The 18484-nt window shown below is 36.8% G+C and overlaps 2 protein-coding genes across 6 annotated transcripts in view; both read right to left on the bottom strand.

The window, feature by feature from the left end:
* LOC127791181 (uncharacterized) overlaps window positions 1-7589 on the bottom strand; it is a 34037-nt gene extending 26448 nt beyond the window's left edge. For 2 of the 3 annotated variants that reach the window (XR_008020882.1, XM_052321016.1), the window contains exons 1-7: window positions 7138-7589; window positions 3308-3467; window positions 2782-2874; window positions 2586-2700; window positions 2288-2453; window positions 1539-1713; window positions 84-209 (exon numbers count right to left, since the gene is read on the bottom strand). Coding sequence is in view for 2 of the 3 variants with exons in the window: in XM_052321016.1 (XP_052176976.1) it covers window positions 84-209; window positions 1539-1713; window positions 2288-2453; window positions 2586-2700; window positions 2782-2874; window positions 3308-3467; window positions 7138-7355 (1053 nt within the window). In the remaining variant the exon portion in view is untranslated. The remainder of the gene's footprint in view (window positions 1-83; window positions 210-1538; window positions 1714-2287; window positions 2454-2585; window positions 2701-2781; window positions 2875-3307; window positions 3468-7137) is intronic. The other variant, XM_052321017.1, reaches the window with a different exon arrangement.
* Window positions 7590-9061: 1472 nt separating this feature from the next.
* On the bottom strand, window positions 9062-18274 carry LOC127791137 (E3 ubiquitin-protein ligase APD2). 3 transcript variants are annotated; one of them, XM_052320929.1, is made up of 11 exons: window positions 18130-18274; window positions 17733-18039; window positions 17300-17406; window positions 17086-17211; window positions 16907-17003; window positions 16419-16493; window positions 16254-16336; window positions 13215-13361; window positions 10644-10716; window positions 10209-10560; window positions 9062-9599 (listed from the first exon to the last, which is right to left on the bottom strand). In XM_052320929.1, exons 2-11 carry the CDS (start codon window positions 18022-18024, stop codon window positions 9524-9526), a joined length of 1428 nt encoding a protein of 475 aa, XP_052176889.1. In that variant the 5' UTR covers window positions 18025-18039; window positions 18130-18274; the 3' UTR covers window positions 9062-9523. The 3 variants fall into 3 exon arrangements, with proteins under 3 accessions (XP_052176889.1, XP_052176888.1, XP_052176890.1); XM_052320928.1 differs by having other exon boundaries at window positions 17733-18169; XM_052320930.1 differs by having other exon boundaries at window positions 9598-9736; window positions 17733-18171.
* Between the last annotated feature and the right edge of the window lie 210 nt (window positions 18275-18484).

An 18484-nucleotide genomic window follows, 5' to 3' on the forward strand; every position in this document is an offset into this window, starting at 1 on the left:
AAGATATCCAGGCTACCGAATGCATTTGACATCTGGATAATGTATCTAATTAAGCATAAGAAGGTATGAAATGTCAGCTATACTTGGGTAACTTGCAAATCATCTTTCTGTTCTACACTTCCATTGATCTGGTAGACTTGTTGAAGAGCTTGTTCCACAGAAACTCCAGCTTTCATTGCTCTGAGTGCAGCAACTAGACGATCCCGCCACTAAAGAAACCGAATACAACAGTAATCAAACATATAATATGGAAACATGAACAGTTTTAACCTTAATTTTCCATCTCTTTGTAATAGCTATACATGGACTGACCCTACGAGAGTACAAACTACAAAATCACTCTCCTCCAAACAACTTTCTAGTTCGACTGAAAACCTCTAAAGCCACTTTCCCATAAGGGCATAGTTTGGAAGACCCAAACTCCTAATCCCTAGCCCTCCCCCTTACCTGGGAAGCACACTTGCTCCCAGTTCACTAGGTGGAACTTAACCTCACTACCCAAACAACCACAAAAACACCATTTGCAACCTCTCCAATCTTTTGATAACTGAGGTAGGAGCCAAAAAAGAAAAATAAAGAGCATAGGTAGGAAGGCTAGACAAAATGTTCTTTGTTAAGATAAGTTTACCCTCTTCAGATAGGTATTGCCTCTTATTCCAACGACCCCTTCCCAATCAGATTTCAACTTGAAAATCACTCAAGATGGCAAGATTAAATAAGTGAAGGTGAAAGAACCTGCATTAGAACCTAATTTAGGCTAAACCTACAAGCCCTTCCACTCCCCCAAACACAATGAACTTCCTCTTGATTAAATTTACAAAGACCTGAGACTAGCTTGAAGCAAAAGCTGCCTTAAGAATTATCAACTCTCCAGACTCCACACAGAACCCCACTATCCACAAAATAATTGAGCATCTTCAAATTAAAGCCTACACCATTTTGGTCCCTGAAACCCTTAATCCACCCTCATTCTTCAAAATGGTGTGATACTAGGGGCTTCTATGACCAAAATAAACAAAAAGGGGCGATAGGGGATCCCTTGCATCAAATCTTTAGAGGAACGTTGTCCCTCAACTGCAAGAAGCCATGAACTACTAGTTATCATGCAAGGACTTATGAAAAAATCAAAGAACCTTTTTATAAATAAAATTGAATACATTTTTGCAATGAAAACATCACTTTGTTTCACATATATGCTACAGCCTACATGATATCAAGCTTAAGTGTGAAGATTGCAAAATCATAACGCAAGAAGAAAGTTATATAGAAATATAATGGGATAATTCATCTTCATATCATGGACAGAATAAGAACATAAAAATGTTTCTTCGTTCTTTTTTTTTCAGCAGTACATTGCAATATTTCACAAATGACATTTCTTAGCAGGATGAACATGCAGAAAAATATTTACATATATATATATATATATCTTAGAATAACATCTTAAATCTCCAGCCCAATTAACAAAGGAAAATATGTCTCAAAGTTATTGATTTTAACAATATGTATTTATAATAAAAGAGGGGAAAGATAAATACCGGTGCAGCACTTGGGTGTGTACATTTCAAGCAGGAAAGAAAAGCATTCTTTAAAGCATGATGCACCCCAAAAACTGGCACTCTTTTGTTGAGAGAGCTGGAGGGATCTAAACCAAGCAAGACTGGAAGAATGCGACCATAAAAGGCAGGCCTTCCTTTTGCAATTGATGAAAGACTGATGTGAAACAGAAAATAAAGCAAATGGTGAGAGAACTACACTGCAGCAGCATATAACAAAAGTCATTAACAGAAGAAAACAAGTTTGTTCCAAAACATAATTACAATAAATTATTTATAAATTTTTTAGTTAGATTATGGAGATGAATGAATAAACCTACTAACAATCTAGTACTAATGTTTTGACTACAAATTTATCAGTAAAATTCTAAAAGCTTAATATGTTAATCAAGGAGACGAAAAGTTAGTCAACAAGCCAAGTTTTAAGGATTGTTTACAGAGAAACAATAGGAAATACAGGGGTCATCACAGAAAATGGTGACCTACAATTCTTTTATCCATCACCCAGAGCAATATTTAACTTAGAAAGATGAATAACTTTACGGAAAATATGCCAAATTTATAGGTAAAACAATATAATGTAGAAGGGAAAAACAATCTTGCTCAAAAATGGTGCTAACAGCAATATAACATATATATAGGCCTAACTTTGGAGATAATCCGGCAAAGGAAACACCTTAAGTTACTGCAATAATAATAGGAACAACAGCTTTTGTAAAACGAATGCATACCTATTAATGAGCACAATAATCATTGAGTTATTGAGAGATTTCACAGTCGGTAATCTCAGCTGATCAAGCAATAAACCCAAATTCTGACTTGCTTCAATTGATAAATCTCCAACATTTAGTACAGGATGTCCTCCACGAATCCATGATATGTTAAACTCAAAATCTCCTACACAAAGAATGGTGTAAATAACATGCATAAGACATCCACAAACTCCTAGAAGATGAGTGCTATACAACATATATAAGATACAATAATCCAAACACATAAGACCTATGATGTCATTGCATATTGGATTACCTTCAGAATCTAACTGAGAAGGAGGCTCTGAGGAGCCGCTTGGATCAGGTGTATAAAGAAGAATAACTGCTTCAACAAACTTTAGTGCTAGCAACCTCGTTCCGTCATTCCTCGGCTTGGAATCATATTATGTCAATGAAATCAGACCTTATACAGAATCTAAATACATTCATATTGCAATAAGAATGTAGCTTACCTGGAAGGCTATTGAGTATATTTCATCCCTAAGCTTTAGCACCCATGTCCATGATGATTCAAGGCAGTCATCCAACTCACTGGAGTATAAACCCTGGAGTTAAAATCACATAACCGAGTAGACAAAATATTTTAGAAGGTATACATGTGTCATGAAGTCCATGGAGAGCTAGAAACCATCTCAAGTCAAGGTATGAAATCCACATAGCTGCAGTAATACACATCAATAAATGACCTTGATGAAATGAAACACACAAAACAGGAAGCCTATCTGTAGGAATAGACAAAGAAACTTTGTGCCACTAAAGTTGATTATGGACTTCCACAATCATTGCATGACATTCAACTCATAACATTAGATATATCATTGATTTGATTTATCATACACACCATTATCCCAACAAAAAAGAGGGTTGCATAATAGCCTTGCAGTTCAAATGATAAGCCTTCCGAAGACATCAGTACAGAAGGCATGAAAAAAAAATGTGTTAAATCCCATTCAACAATGATTCAAAATGTCAAGGTACCTGGATTGCAACTTTTACAAGAGTGGAACGAAATAAATCAATTCCAGAAGCGATGGCCTGTCTAGCAACTGCTGGTGTGCCATCTTTCAGCACAGTCATCAAAATAGGTGCAATATCAGGGATGAATTCCATATGCTTTAATCCTATATCACCAATTGTCCTGCAATGGAAGAACAAATCATCAAATAAGGTACCTGGGGCACTAAAACAGTCAACAGCCTGATACTCAACCGAACATACACAAACTGAAAGAAACTGAGACAGGAAATAGTCAACAGCTCCTCGGAAGCTGTTAAAATAATCACTGGAAGTAGGTAAACTGTCAAATGATACACGCTAACATTCAACTAATCCAGTAAGTTACAAAGATACTAACAGCTAGACCATAAGCAGATGGCTGAACATGAGAAGATGTTGACAGTTAATGCTGTACTGTTGGCAGTGCAGGTGTAACTTTCATCTGTTTTAGTAAAACTCAAGACCTAGCAATGTATTGATTCTGAAGAATTATATCAGGGAATCGGTGCATCATGTTGTTATGACCCTAGGATTTAGCTAGGGTCTTAGAAGGAATTGGAAGGAATTTGGGGAAGAACAGAGAAGAAATGAAGGGGGAGATATAACAGAATTAGGGAAAAAGTACAGAGAAATGAGAGGGAGGATGGAGAGAAGTTTAGAGAGAAATCAGAATATTCATTTATCATTCAAAACATAATCATCTCCTCTTACAATGGGCCTTTTTACAGGCATAGGTAGCTCCTTAACTAATTTCTAACAGCACCCATGTGCTCCTAACAAACAACCAAATATCTCCTAACAAACTAATATAAGCCTATTACAATATTACCCCTTTATTATACCCCTAACACAATATTACACTTCTAATCCTCCTAAGGACATGACACATGTCTAGTTAAATTGAGGTTTCTTAGGCATTAGTTTGAGAGTTCCTTGCAGTTTCTTGTAGCAGGGCCATGGGATCTAGCCTCATTTAGGGGAGGGGCCTGACAGTTGTTAACATCGTAATTAATTCTGAAAAAGTTAAGATAAAATGTGAAAAGGACACAACAAACAATAGTAATATCTTATACATATGCAACAGAATAGCTCACAATCTAGAAAAACCTAATATATATTGAGCATAGTTATCAAAGGCATGCCTAGGCGCAAGGCCCCCCCCCCCCCCTGGGCCGAGGCGAGGCGATTTTGGCAAGGCCCTCGCCTTGCGCACCTAGGCGTTGGGGCGTGAGGGCCACCTAGGCGCGCCTAATGAAATTAGGTCTTTTAATTAAAATCTAGTAGCCCAATCGCTCCTCACTCCTCCCGACTCCAGCCGCCCCCACATCCTCTCCAGCCTCTCCTCTCCAGCTCACCCAATCTTCCTCTTCCTCTTCCTCTCCCTCTCCTCTCCAGCCACGCCCGCCTCCTCTCTTCCTCTCCTCTCCAGCTCGCCCCGATCTTCCTCTACTCTCCAGTAGCGCCCGCATCCTATCTTCCTCTCCAGCTCGGCCCGATCTTCTTCTTCCTTTCCTCTCCTCTCCTCTCTAGCCGCGACCCCCTCCTCTCTTCCTCTCCTCTCCAGCTCGGCCCCATCTTCCTCTCCCTCTCCTCTCCAGCCCTAGCCGCGCCCGCCTCCTCTCTTCCTCTCCTCTCCAGCTCGCCCAATCTTCCTCTTCCTCTCCAGCTCGGCCCGATCTTCTTCTTCCTCTCCTCTCTAGCCGCGACCCCCTCCTGTCCTCTCCAGCTCGGCCCCATCTTCCTCTTCCTGTCCTCTCCAGCCGCGCCCGCCTCCTCTCTTCCTCTCCTCTCCAGCCGCGCCCTCTTCCTCTATTCTCCTCTGCTCACGCTATTCTCCTCTCTTCCTCTCGTCTCTTCTCCTCTGCTCTTCAAGTTCAAGCTGTTAAGCAACCCGCTGCCCACCGAAAGTAGCTGCCAATCTCGATTCCATTCCAGCCTCCCCTCTTCTTGGTTCCAACCTGCCCTTGTGAGTTCTTTACTTGTTTTTTATTTGATTATTTCTTGCATTCTTGCTTAATTTCTCTTGCTGGTTGATGCTCTCTCTTTATAGTTTATACGGTTGTTGTTTTCGTGTTAATTGGAGAATTTTGTGAAAGTTGGAACTGTGTTGCAACAGCCCAATAAATGTCGTCAACCACTTCCAAAACTGACCCGGCATGGAATTATTTTGAAGCTGATCCAAAACTTCTTTATATTGATTGCGGACTTGTAATGTTTATGCGTTTGTTTAGAACTTTGCATTATGATTGGTACTTGTTTGAGTTTTAGACTTTAAGTTTCAACTTTGATGATATTTCTAGTTTAGAATTTGCATGATGAATGAATCAATTTTGATGTTGTTAGTTTAGAATTTGAAGATAATGAATCATGAATAATATGAATGTGTTATTATTGATAATTTGATAGTTGTTTATGATTTTACAATATTTTGAGTTTTTTTTCTAAAAGGTGTGCCTCGCTTCACATAGGCGCGCCTCGCCTCATGCGCCTCGCGCCTCAAGCTCCAGGACCCTTTGCGTCTCGCTGCGTCTCTCACCTTTCAAAACTATGATATTGAGAAACTCTATTCACAAAAGATTCTCGAGATTCAATATTCTTAAAATTAAAGAAGGTTAGAGGAGCAAGGTCTTACAGTACAAGTTTATATTGCTTTGGTTTTTTAATTGATTTTCAACTTATTTTTATACTTAAATGTTATTCAAGTTTGTATAAATGATGGATCCAAGAGTAGACAAGGATGCCCTTCAAATGTCTGGTAGTGAAAGATTAAAAAGTAAAGGGCATGTTTATAAAAAGAACTGACATGAAATATGTTTATAAAAAGAACTGACACGAAATTTGGACACATCCAACACAGGTGTCCAACACAATATGCAGCTTAATAAAAGTGTTCATGCTTCTCAGTTTTGCACATGAGAATAAAGCGGGATTTAATGTTTTTATTCATAGATCAGCTTCTCTCAAATTTTAGGAAAAAGAATGTTCTGTTAATACTCAAAATTAGTTGTCACTACATCTACTAGTTTTTGACTTTTGTAATAGAGTATCCTAGCATTCATAGTATCATGCTTGAAACAAATTTTTAGACAAGTCATTTTTTCCACATCACATGACCCTGTCACTGTTTTTATAACCATACTTCCTGCTTCTTGGATGAGATCGTTCAGTGAGTTGCATGGTCATGGCGGCCAACCAAACATACCTACTAAGCAAAATGAAATACCAAATGCAGCACTAAACCATAAGGAAGTTAGGCATAAATTTGAACAAGAGGACGGAAGACATAGGCTTGTCCAGCTCCAGATTCAACTACGGAAATGGAAAATAAAGTAATCACACTTTCTGTATTTTCAAGCATACTCTTTTCAATCAATTATTTTCAAGTGATTGAGCAACTGAACTACAAACTAATTTTCTTTTTTCTCATTTCCCCTAAAAAGGAAGTCAAGCTCAAGTGGTTTCCCCATGGCACTGAAGCCAAAAATCTTATTTTAAACAGCGAAAACAATAAACCGACTCCAATTTACAAGTATATTGCTCTACTACAGTACTTGTGAAAATTCGAAAAACAGATTGGGGGGTAGCCCCTTGTCATGGTCAACCGTTTCCTTCTTCTTACACTCACACTTTCTCCAATAATCAAATAGGGTAATGGAACAACAGGCAAAACTCTTCCAAGTTCCGAGCCAAGCTCAACAAAATATCACTCGACGCGCTCCCACATTGCACGCATTACAGGCAAACATGAATGAATTGTACACGGATATGCATTCGTGGATAAACATATGTAAAGAGCAGTTGAGAGGGCGTACTCTGCGATGAGCTTGCGAACTGGACTGGAGCGATCCGAGTGGAGGTCAAGGAGCGGAGGGAGGAATTCCGCTATCAAAACCGGGTCGCCGGCCTGACATAGCTGGGGGTTCAACTGGCTCAGCTTTTCCAGCCTCGAAGGCACGTCCGTGGCGAACTTGGCGGAGTTCAGGAGGGCTGCTAGCTTTTCTCTCGACGTCGCCGCCATGATTCCCACCATTTCAAATCCGAAACCCTAATTCCTGAACTTCAAGCCTTCCGACGTAACTTCATGAGGCGGTGATGACGGAGAGAGCCCACGAGAATCTAGGGCAACTACGAGGAACCAATCTCGAAGTGAAGTGATTAACAGAGAGACGGGGAGAGAGAGAGAGGGAGCGGGAGAAGCGTCTGTACGTCACTCTGAACCGGCGAGGGAGGTTAAGGTAATGGCACTTCTAAATTCTAAACTCGAGTTGCCTTCCTGGACACAGGATGCTCCAGAACTTTTACATTGTATTTATTTTTTCTAAAATTATAAAAAAATAATTAATTAATAATATTTTTTAAAATTTATTAATTATTTTTTAAAAATTATAATAAGTTACCTATAAATCTTAAGAATAATGTTAAAATTCATGATGATATCCTTAATTATCACATCCTCAATGAATAATGTATTAGGAAGAGAAAATAATGATACATGATTTTTTTAATATGAAGATGTGTCACTATAATATTATTTTAATTTTAAATAAATTTACACAAATTTATTATTATAAATTAATTAAAGAAATACCATATTTATCCTTAAGTGGAGGAAAATGACACTAATTGATAATTTATGAGAAAAAAATAAAATGTAACCACTAATCTCCAAAAAAAAATCTCAATTTTTTAATTAGAAATACAAATATAATATTTAAAAATTTTGTTCAAAAACTATATTTATTGAGAAAAAAATTAAATTATTTAGATATTACTTTACCTCAATCATTTAAAATATCCTGAAAATTAATTTACTTTTGTGGTTTAAAGATGAATTAAATTTTGTATAGGTTATGAATTCAATGCTTTTGTATTTTTTTTTAGATAAATTCATATTTTGTTTAAGGACTCATTAAGGTCAGTGATCATATTTTTTAACTTTTTCTTTATTTTACTTCTCAAATCATATCATATTTAAAATAAATTAGGATATTGTGATAATTTTTTTCTGACATATAAATCTTCTTTTTTTTTTGTCAAAAAATAATGTCAAAGGAGTTATCACTCAAAAATAAAATTATAAGAGAGTTAAGTGTCTCAAATTATAAACTTTAAGAGGATTTAGTAGATTTTAGCTATACATTTAAAAATAAAAATATATAATAAATATACATTACCTATAGATGATTGCTAAGTATATTACCCAAATATTAAGTACATAGTTAACATTACCCACATATGTAACTACCAAACCTATCATAGAATATAGGGCTAATCATGAAAATAATCAAATCATTTTCGTAAGTTTATAATTTTATCTAATCTTTTCAATTTTAGCAATTAAGTATAAATTGACTCAATTGAGTACAATTTTATCTAATATATAAAATCGATTTAGAAGTAGTGTATTCATGTTGATTTAACATGTAAAGTGTTATATAATAGTAATATTTATTGGATTCATATGTACTCATAAATAAATAAAAAATGTAGCATGTAAAAAGAAATAATAAAAAGATTATGTACAATAAGTTATATTTTTTTTAATTTATATGTGCATGTGAGTCTCATAAATATTATTAAAATACGACACCTGACATGCCAAATTAATATGAACAAACTATCTCTAAATTGATAAATAAAATTATACCCAATTGAATCAATTCAAACCTAATTGCCTAAATTGAAAGGATTAAATAAAATTGTAAATTTACGAAAAAGATTGAATTATTTTCATGATTAGCCCTGGAATATATTTAATAATACAGATATAAAATTGTTCAGATCTATTGATTAAGTGAACCAACAACTTGATTTGTCAAGCTCGGGAGTTATTGAAAGCAATATGCATCGACATCGTATGCTGGCTACTAACTAACGGAGACTGAAGCTACATATTTGCAGAATGCAAGTTCTTCAAAAAGATGATTTCAAGCACTAGGCAAACGTAGAATTAATACAATCTCACTCTCTATACCAAGATGCATGGCAAGTAGTAACACAGATGCGAAGGCCAGTAGAAAGAAGAGGGTATTTGGCCAACTATGTTTCCACGTTGCTCTCATCACCTAAAGCATGAATAGCTTGGTCAATGTATTTGTACCAGCTTGCAAGCAATGGTGCCAACACTATCAGATCAATCAAGCTGCATCACAACTCAATAACCGAGGGGTGCTCATGAGAAGAAACTTTGTGTGTTGCTCAAACTGAAAATATCTTTCTGACCTTCTTCATGTTCCTGCGACAAATGGGGCAAGTACCTGCCAATTCAGCAACCCTGCGTATTCAAGTAATGTCAACTTCCTGTTGAATTTCAACAAGCACCGCAGGAGCAAATTACAGATATCATGATAATGTTCCATGGGAGTTAGTTGGAAGTGCGGCAATACGTAGTAGAGCACCATTCATGACAACCTGCAAAGTGACGGTTTTTCGTCCAAAACAAGTAACTAAATCATTCACTACAATTTGTTTTAAGTGTTCCAAGGAGAAGCCAAATCCAGGTCTGGAGTTTGAGAAAGAATTTGTAAGGATGTCGACGAATGAACCTCATGCAAACTAATGGACCGTGGATAGAAATAACGGGAGAAGGAAATCCAAACTAAGACAGCACTTGCTCAAAGGAGGTTACGTTAATGGAAAGCTACTTAAATGATTGCCCTCATTAATCTGACAAATGGCCCTTAAAAGTAAGAATCCAAAATTTGACCATGGTTTCCGCAGAAACTTGTCTTGGTTTCTTTACAGGATGTCTTATTTATTTTGAGGAACATGGGCTTTCAACAAGCCATATTTTTGCACTTTCTCCATTCATCAGGATGTCGTGATTCAGTTTGACTATAGATGTAACTACGTTGACATTAAAGGCAGTGATAAAAGCAAGTACCTTGTTCCGCATGCAAAACAAGCCACACAGTGGCCACAGGGGAGGAAAAAACAATCTCTAGGAGCATCAAAGCAAATTGCACAAAGACGCCGAATATTGTTATTGTAGTCGCCATCTTTCAGTGGCTTCCCTTCAAGTGAACTTGAGGCCAGTCTGTCTTCAAGATCTTCATCATCTTCCGTCACAGAATCATAAGATGAATCCCAACTTGACAAATCATCATCTTTTTGTGAAAGAAGAGGGGTTCTCTCTTGTCTTATGTCACCAAACTGAAATCTGGTTTGGTCATAGCGGGAACACTGGAAATTGTTCAAAAAGTGGAAGCCCAGTAACATGAGGAGGGTCATTACACCTGCACGCAGCAAAATTAACAAAACCGGAGGAAGAGACTAATATGTTCTACGCTTTAAGAATAAACTGAACAGAGAAGTTTACCTATGCCAAAAAGGTAAGTGATCCATCGAGGTCCATAGGACAGTTTAACATTGCATAAGTAACCAGTGGGAACCTGATAGAACCAAGAAAAAGCTTTTATTAGTTCTAAGTTTGGTAGTTATCAAATAATCCAAGAATTATTCAAGATAGCAGGGCAAAGGTGAGAAATCAAAGAATGCTTTGGTAACTTGTTTCTGTCTGTAAAACCAACAAGCTGCTAATGGCCATTTAAGGTAATAGTCCAGAGTCTTAAATTTATTTATCAGCAGCATTTCAGCTCTAAACCAAATAAAATACTGTCTACACTCTACACAATTGTTCAAAGATACAGAAATCTGGAGAGAAATTCATCACTTTATCCTGTAGTACATTTATGATATATATAAGAAAGATAATTCCCATATGTTTAAATATAAACCAACCAACAAATTATCTCCAAAGTTCAGCATCCATGCACAGCGTGTGAGGACACCTTCCTCGGTCAAATACCGTCTTAATCAAGACCCGGTACCACAATGTAAGGTCACCTTAAATACTACAATAATTCATTAATTATCTATTGAAATACAGGGTTAATACTGCACAAAAAAAATACAGGGTCTTTTCTACTTATTTTTATCTAATTCCTTGTAACCATCAAATCCTAGCACCCAGCAGGATTAATACTGTGCAAAAAGAAAAATACAGGGCCTTTTCTTCTTATTTTTATCTAATTACTTGTAAACTCAAATCCTAGCACCCAGCATCGGACCATCCTCACTGGCTGGCTATCATACTCACAGATGATTGTACAATAGACAGCAAAGCTGGGAACCTGCAGTCCCCGCTGTCCAACCTTCCAATCAGGATATACAATGGACAAGGGTGGACTGTTTGATAATCTCAATTGGGGTGTTGGGTGACGCTAGATGCCTTTTTATTCATTTACTCATTTGTTTTTCATTATCATTATTGTTGTTATCATATTTATTATATTACTCTTCCTTATCAGGATACCTACCACATATCCTGTACGTTCCCTTCTCTCTCTTCTCCTTATGGGCATCCACAACACTTCTAGACTGGTAATCATACATACACATAACATGCACTGGATATACATAGGATAGATATAAATGTATCAAATTTCCCCTTACAAATGATCGTACCCCGCCCCTCCCCCCCCAACCACCACCACCACCACATGCTTAAGCAAAATTAAAACTCTTTAGACCATTGTAATTAATTTCCCCTTTTACGTTTACTGCCACTTTATCATTAGTTTTGATTAATTAGGGCCTAAATTGAGTAATTAACAGAGGTCATTACACGATGCATACCAAGAATTTGGCATGGGAGGATAGATCTCATCCATTCTACTATATAAGCAAACCCACCAATTTGTGTTACCAAGATTGAAGCGCTGTAAAACTTTTTAAATTCTAATAATACCCTTTCTGTTTTGTTAATTTAACATAAATGAAAGAAAAAAGTGCTAGAAAGAAAATGGTTTTCGTGTAAATTATAAACCGAGATGGAAGTTACTGCCCACCTTCACATTTCCTTCTCACTTCCGTCTCTCTCTTGAAACAATTAATTTTAGTATTATTCTTTTCTAAAATTGAAAACATGGGGTTGAGGGTTAATTAGCATGGGTATAGCAACAAAAAAATTACAAATGTGGAGAACATTCCTCCTGCTAGAGAAGACTATTGGCATTGTCATAGCTCATGTTGAAGGCTGGGTTCAAGTGTTCTAGAGAGGCAGAGTGATCAACAAAGTCTTTGGGTTTAAAAAAGGTAGATAAAAGATTCAAAAAGTCAGATCAGAGAGAAGTTACTGGGAGTTCTTAAAGCATGTCTGTCGATTTCTTTCTGGACGAAGAGGAAGCTTTCCCAAGATTTTGCTGGCAACTTTTGATGGCAAGAACCTCTATATCCACCAGTGTCTTGTTTTGGATGACTAAGATAATTTTGCAAATGTCTTGGTGACTTCCAGTTTAGGTGGTAGGTGGCAAACCAGGGAGAGAGGTATTTCTACAATGGGTGTGGATGTCGGGTTTTTCTCCAAGAAGCAAGTTTGTAGCATTGATTGATTGGATTATTGAAGGAAAATTACCTCTCCAAATAAGGAAAGGTCCATTGTAACTCTTCCAGGGTCTTATCAAAATCTGGTCAAATGGATTGAACTAGATGAATGGTGGATGTGAGTCACCTTTGCAACAAAGCGCACAGAAAAAGGGAAGTGACAGCAAAGGTTGAACTAAGACCATTATAACTCATATCATACCTAAGTTTGCTCCATTCCATCCATTGTCCTCATAGGAGCCTCTGTTGATCTTCTCATATGACCAAACCATCTTAATTGTGTGTGCCACACAATAACTTCAACAGCCTCCCAAGTTTTAGGATTGCAAATTTATAAAAGACAGTTGCTATATACCCAAACTGAGAGCATCAAATTAAGGCTAATAGAAAAGATATTTGCAACATAGGATACCAAGAAACTATGGTTTATTTAAAATCCTTTAAAAATGTTCCTATCATGAAGTACTTGAATCTAGAGAAACAGTCGATAAGAAACATTAGTTACCTGTTCTGAACTTGGAGAGGTTAAAACAGCAGCATTTCCATTGGGGAAAAACATTTTCAAGCTACAACCTCCATCGGCCACAGCACAATTATAATATGCCTCAGTTGTGTTATACAGGAGAGCCTTAACTCTGATGTCTAATTGCACCTGTTTGACACACGATTCAGAGCCAATAAAAAACACAAACTGGTGGAGATGTAGTCAGGCATCAACACAATTAAAAAGAAAACAACTCCACACCTACTCCTTCAAAGGCTTTTTAAATGTATTAGCAGAGAGATAAGACTGTCAAATAACTAGCTCCAGTAAGTTTATTATCCACATATACAAATCTGAGAGCCCCAAGAAGCCACCAACAATTTTATTTTACTCAGGCAGGCCTCACATAATGGAAACAGATACTAAAAAGGCAAACAACAGTTTGAACTCAATTATAAACCCCCCAAGTTCTATCATTTAGTTTGGGGTTAATAGCCCGATTTATCCTGAACTTTGGGCTATTTTTCAATTTTATCTCATTTTGAGAATTGCTTCAATTTATGTCTAATACTTTAAGATTGATTTCAATTTTATCCTATTTTGCCCAAGCATGTGCCCCTGTTGACATGACGGATGAGGTGGCATGCTGATGTGTCAAATTGCTGACACATCAATGAAATGGCATCGTTTAGCCTTATTCTTGTTGACAGACCATAAGGCAAAATGACCCAATTTTTGCCTTATTCATTGCCAGCCCCCAATCTTGCCCTATTCTTTATGATTTAGGGTTTCAAGTGAGTAGGAGGAAGAAGAGGGACAGCCTTATAGACGCACAGCGACTGCTGCAAAGAGAACGATTAACAGCAACTGCTGCACAGTGATTCCATGAGTCGCCGTGCAGCAGCCTTTGTGCAGAAGTTTTGTCTTATGGCAAAAATGATGTCATTTTGCCTTCCAGTCTTTCAACAAGAATAAGGCTAAATGGCGTCGTTTCATTGATGTGTCAACTATTTGACATATCAACATGCCACCTCATCCGCCACGTCAGTGGAAGCAAACACCTACTCAAACAAGAGCAGAGCCACGTGAGGACTGCCCCCACGGGGCCAGTTTTTTTTTTTTTTATTTTATTTTTTACAATGATTTACTACTAGAAATAAAAAATATATATATATTATATTTTACTATTAGAAATAAAAAAAATAAGTATTGAAGAAAGCAAGTATATAATGGTCCGGTAGAAACCATCACAACATTTTTTACAATTTACTCATAATTTTATTTTTTTACAATGATGATGCAAATAAAGCTAAGTATTGAAAAAAATTGTGAAGCAAGGAAAGCAAGTATGGAGGAAATTTAAAATGAAGAAAATGAACAAATTAACAAAGCAAATATTGAGCAAATTGATATTGCACAACTTCCTATGGATCTCAAGCTAAGTACTACAATAATGGATTACAGTGTTAATTTTCGAGATCAAATTAAAAAAGTCTACTTGCAAAGAGGTTTGTGTCAGCCTTGAAATCAAGACAATTCATTCCAGCTTGGTTCAATGAATTTGGTGATTGGTTGGAATATAGTATAAGCAAAAATGTCGCATTTTGCTTATATTGTTATCCTTTTAAAACAAATAATGGGAAACAAGGATATGGTAATTCTTTTGTGAGAGAAGAATTCAGTAATTTAAAAAAAAAAAAAAAAGATAGACTTCAAGTTCATGTTGAAGATGTTAATAGTGCACACAATTAAGCTCGAAATAATTGTGAAACCTTAATGAATCAAGAGTAAAATATTGAGACAGTTTTCTTAAGGTAGTTAGAACAAACATTATGTGATTATCGAATTCGTCTGAATGCATCAATTGATTATATTTGACTTCTTCTATGGCAAGAACTAGCCTTTCATGGTCATGACAAGTCTAAAAATTTAAATAATCAAGGTAACTTTCTTGAACAATTGCAATTTTTAGTATGAAAAGTCATAAGGAACAATTGAAAAAAAAAAAATCATTTTAATATTATCATTATTATCTTATTTTTAAAATTATATTTTTTGTATTTAAATTCGCCCCCACTGAATCAATATCCTGGCTCTGCCCCAGTACGCAAAGTAGGATAAAATTGAAATCAATCTTAAAGTATTAGGCATAAATTAAAGCAATTCTCAAAACGGGATAAAATTAAAAAAGGACCCAAAGTGTAGGTTAAATTAGGCCATTAACCCCTTTAGTTTGTTAATATACATTTTCAGGTGAACTATAAGTTCATTGATATAAACTCAGGTTATAATTGAGCCTTGTGCATTCCTATATTCAGTAGGCGCCACTCCATTACCAATGAAAGAAAAGAGTCAAAAGTAACCTCTATATAAATTCCTCATCAATATAAAGGAAAAAAGCCTTATGCAAACCCCCACAGTTAAGTAGGATGATCATATCTTCTTTAACACATTAAAGGACTTTTGACTGGATCACAGGGCACAAAACCGCTAGTTCAAATTACTCCACTTACTGTTCTTTTTCTACAGTGGTTTTCTTTTGTCTTCCTTTCAGGGTGACTCAATTGTCAGGGAATATTATTCTACAAAGGACTATCATATCATCTCCTTTTCCCAAACTAAACTGGAAGCTAGCCTCCAACTAAAACTAGGGAAGTTCAAAATATCTCTGTCTAATCTATGACTGGAGGCTGCATCCTGAAGGCTCACAATCCAAATGGAAACATAGCTTTGTGGAGAAATACAATGGTGAAAAACTTCCTTGCAGCATCTTCCTAGGAATCATATATAATTTGAAAGTAACACTCCTTTTACAGCATATCATTATTCTGCCAGCAGTCATAGCTAAGAAAACATAACCACCCTACAACAATCTCTTACCATCACTACTCAAAACCAAGAGGAGAAGAATTTCAAGGGTGTTTGATTTCTGAGTTTGGAACGCAAGAACGAACACATCTGTGTGTCTCCCTACTGTCATCAATTATGCAGCATACAGGTCTGAGCCCAAAACTCAAACCAATAACACAACAGAATGAAATGAAGAGGTTGTGCATTTACCTCAACTTCTTCTGAGTTCAAGTTACCCACTGCAACATAGTAAGTCAAAGACTTTGAAATATCCTGCTGGATTGTACCGCTTCCTATAAAAAAATAGCAGAAATCAAGTAAGGATGTGGTACATCACAGTCATACAAGTTTTTTTCTATAATTCTATGTCATTACCATGAATAACCTTCCAGAACAAGGTAGTATTGGGATATGATGGGTCCTCAAGCCATTGAGCAAAGCCTTCACTCCCTGCAACGTTTCAGCTTTGAAGTTATATTAAAAATGAATATGGGAACTCCCAAAAATAGAGGAAAGCATATTGATCATACAAAGAGTATTTGGTTTTGATAACTACTTAAGTTGTCAAAACCAGATTGAGGATAGATGAAGGTTGGATACAAGTTACAACTGGACCAGCATGCATGAAATATTTATAAAAAGTAAAAGGGGAAAAAAAGGAAACAAGAAAAAAAAGAAAGAAAAAAGGGAAAGAAAATCCAAGAAAAATTTGTGCATGGAATAAGAAATGGAAAAGCTACCATTTGCAACTCAGTTAAAGTTTTTCAAACATCCTTAGAAAATATCTTAGGTTTTTGTACTGATGAGGGAATTAATTAGTGAGGCAATTATTCTTGAAGAAGTTCCAGTCAGCAAGTACATACCTTGTGCAATTATAAGGATTAGAGAAGATGGCCGCGAGGAGCTCACGCTGTATGAAATATTTATTTGAGATCCTTTATTTAACATATATACCCATTCCTATAGAACAAAAAGAAATAATTTAATTCAACCTCCACAAACTTAAAAAATCCAAGCTACACGAGAATGAGAAATGACTTGCCTTGTGAATACCAGCAAGGACAGATATGTTCAGGATTGATGACCAAGTAGTTACAACATCGAGAGGTGGGTCTTTATATAATCCATATAGAATAGGACCAACATTTCCCTCACCTGATTGCTTCAACTGGTAGGAATATATTTAGCCAACCCAATTCAGGACTCAATCCCATAAACAAGCATGAAAGAAAAAGACATGAGTGCAAGCAATTTACCTTTATATAATCCACAAAAATGGGATTAGGCTTTATTAGAAGTGAGCTGTTGGGGCCAAATTGTAGATTCTCAGAACCATACACACCAAAAATGAAAGTCATTGAAACTGAAATGAGAAAGACAATAACACCATTAGTAGTACATATGAGGCTCTTGCATTATTATGTTCGGGACTTGAACTAGCCAATGAAATTAACAGAAAATGAAAGTTCATTCTATGTATAAATTTTCATAGATACTCTAACCAAATATTGATTTCTTTAGAATCCATGATTATTTTCTTCTGAGTTTGCTAGTCCGATAAAAAATTTACATTAATTAAGCCTTCGTCCCTACTTTTTACTCGATGAATCCCAATTCTAAACACGGTGCTAATTTAAATGGCACAAGCAGCATTCAGAAACAAATTTGGACACAAATGCATGCACGAACCGAAGAACCAAAAGGTGAGGATGACGACGATGCAAGACCAGGTATCTTCTCGGACCAGTACCGAGGTCTCCCCCTCTACTGTTCCTGTGTAGTGTATATGGTTAGAGACGCTCGCCTGTCCCTCGACGGACTGATGTTGATTGCGAACCTCCGGCACCGCCTCCTCTTCCACCGGCGAAGAGGAAGACGACGCCGCCGCATCCCCTGAAAATTCCCTTCTGGCGAACGACGAAGACCACGAGGTGGAGGCGGCGGCGGCATGCACCTGCGAAGTCCAATCTGGTGCGTCCATCCTGCAAGAGAAAATCTAGAGAGGGCGCGCGCGCGTTTTAGCGAGAGAAACAGACTGTGTTGAGCAAAACCCTAGCAGTGGATACTGGATAGCGTTGCAACGCACCTTCGAGACTTTGATTGCCAAGAATCCATCGAAGAACAGAAAAAGAGGAGCGATTGAGAAAATGAAAAATGTTCACCAATCGGTCGCTTCGATGCGTGGGACTGGTAGTTGTGAACCAGAGTGACGGTTAGATGTCTTCGAAATTCGAATTATACGCGGTACCCCTATAGCATTTTAAACCTGACACTCTGTAAAATGCTTTCAGGTTCAATTTTTTTTTAGACCGCGGCTATTTGTACATAAGGGTTAGCGGAACTTCTAAGCATGATATATCACGATATTTTAACATTAAAATATTATAATATATTATGATTTGCTCACCCCCTTCTCTCTCTCTTCCCTTTCTCCCCACTCG

Source organism: Diospyros lotus, chromosome 14, assembly GCF_014633365.1.
Source record: "Diospyros lotus cultivar Yz01 chromosome 14, ASM1463336v1, whole genome shotgun sequence".
NCBI lineage: Eukaryota > Viridiplantae > Streptophyta > Magnoliopsida > Ericales > Ebenaceae > Diospyros > Diospyros lotus.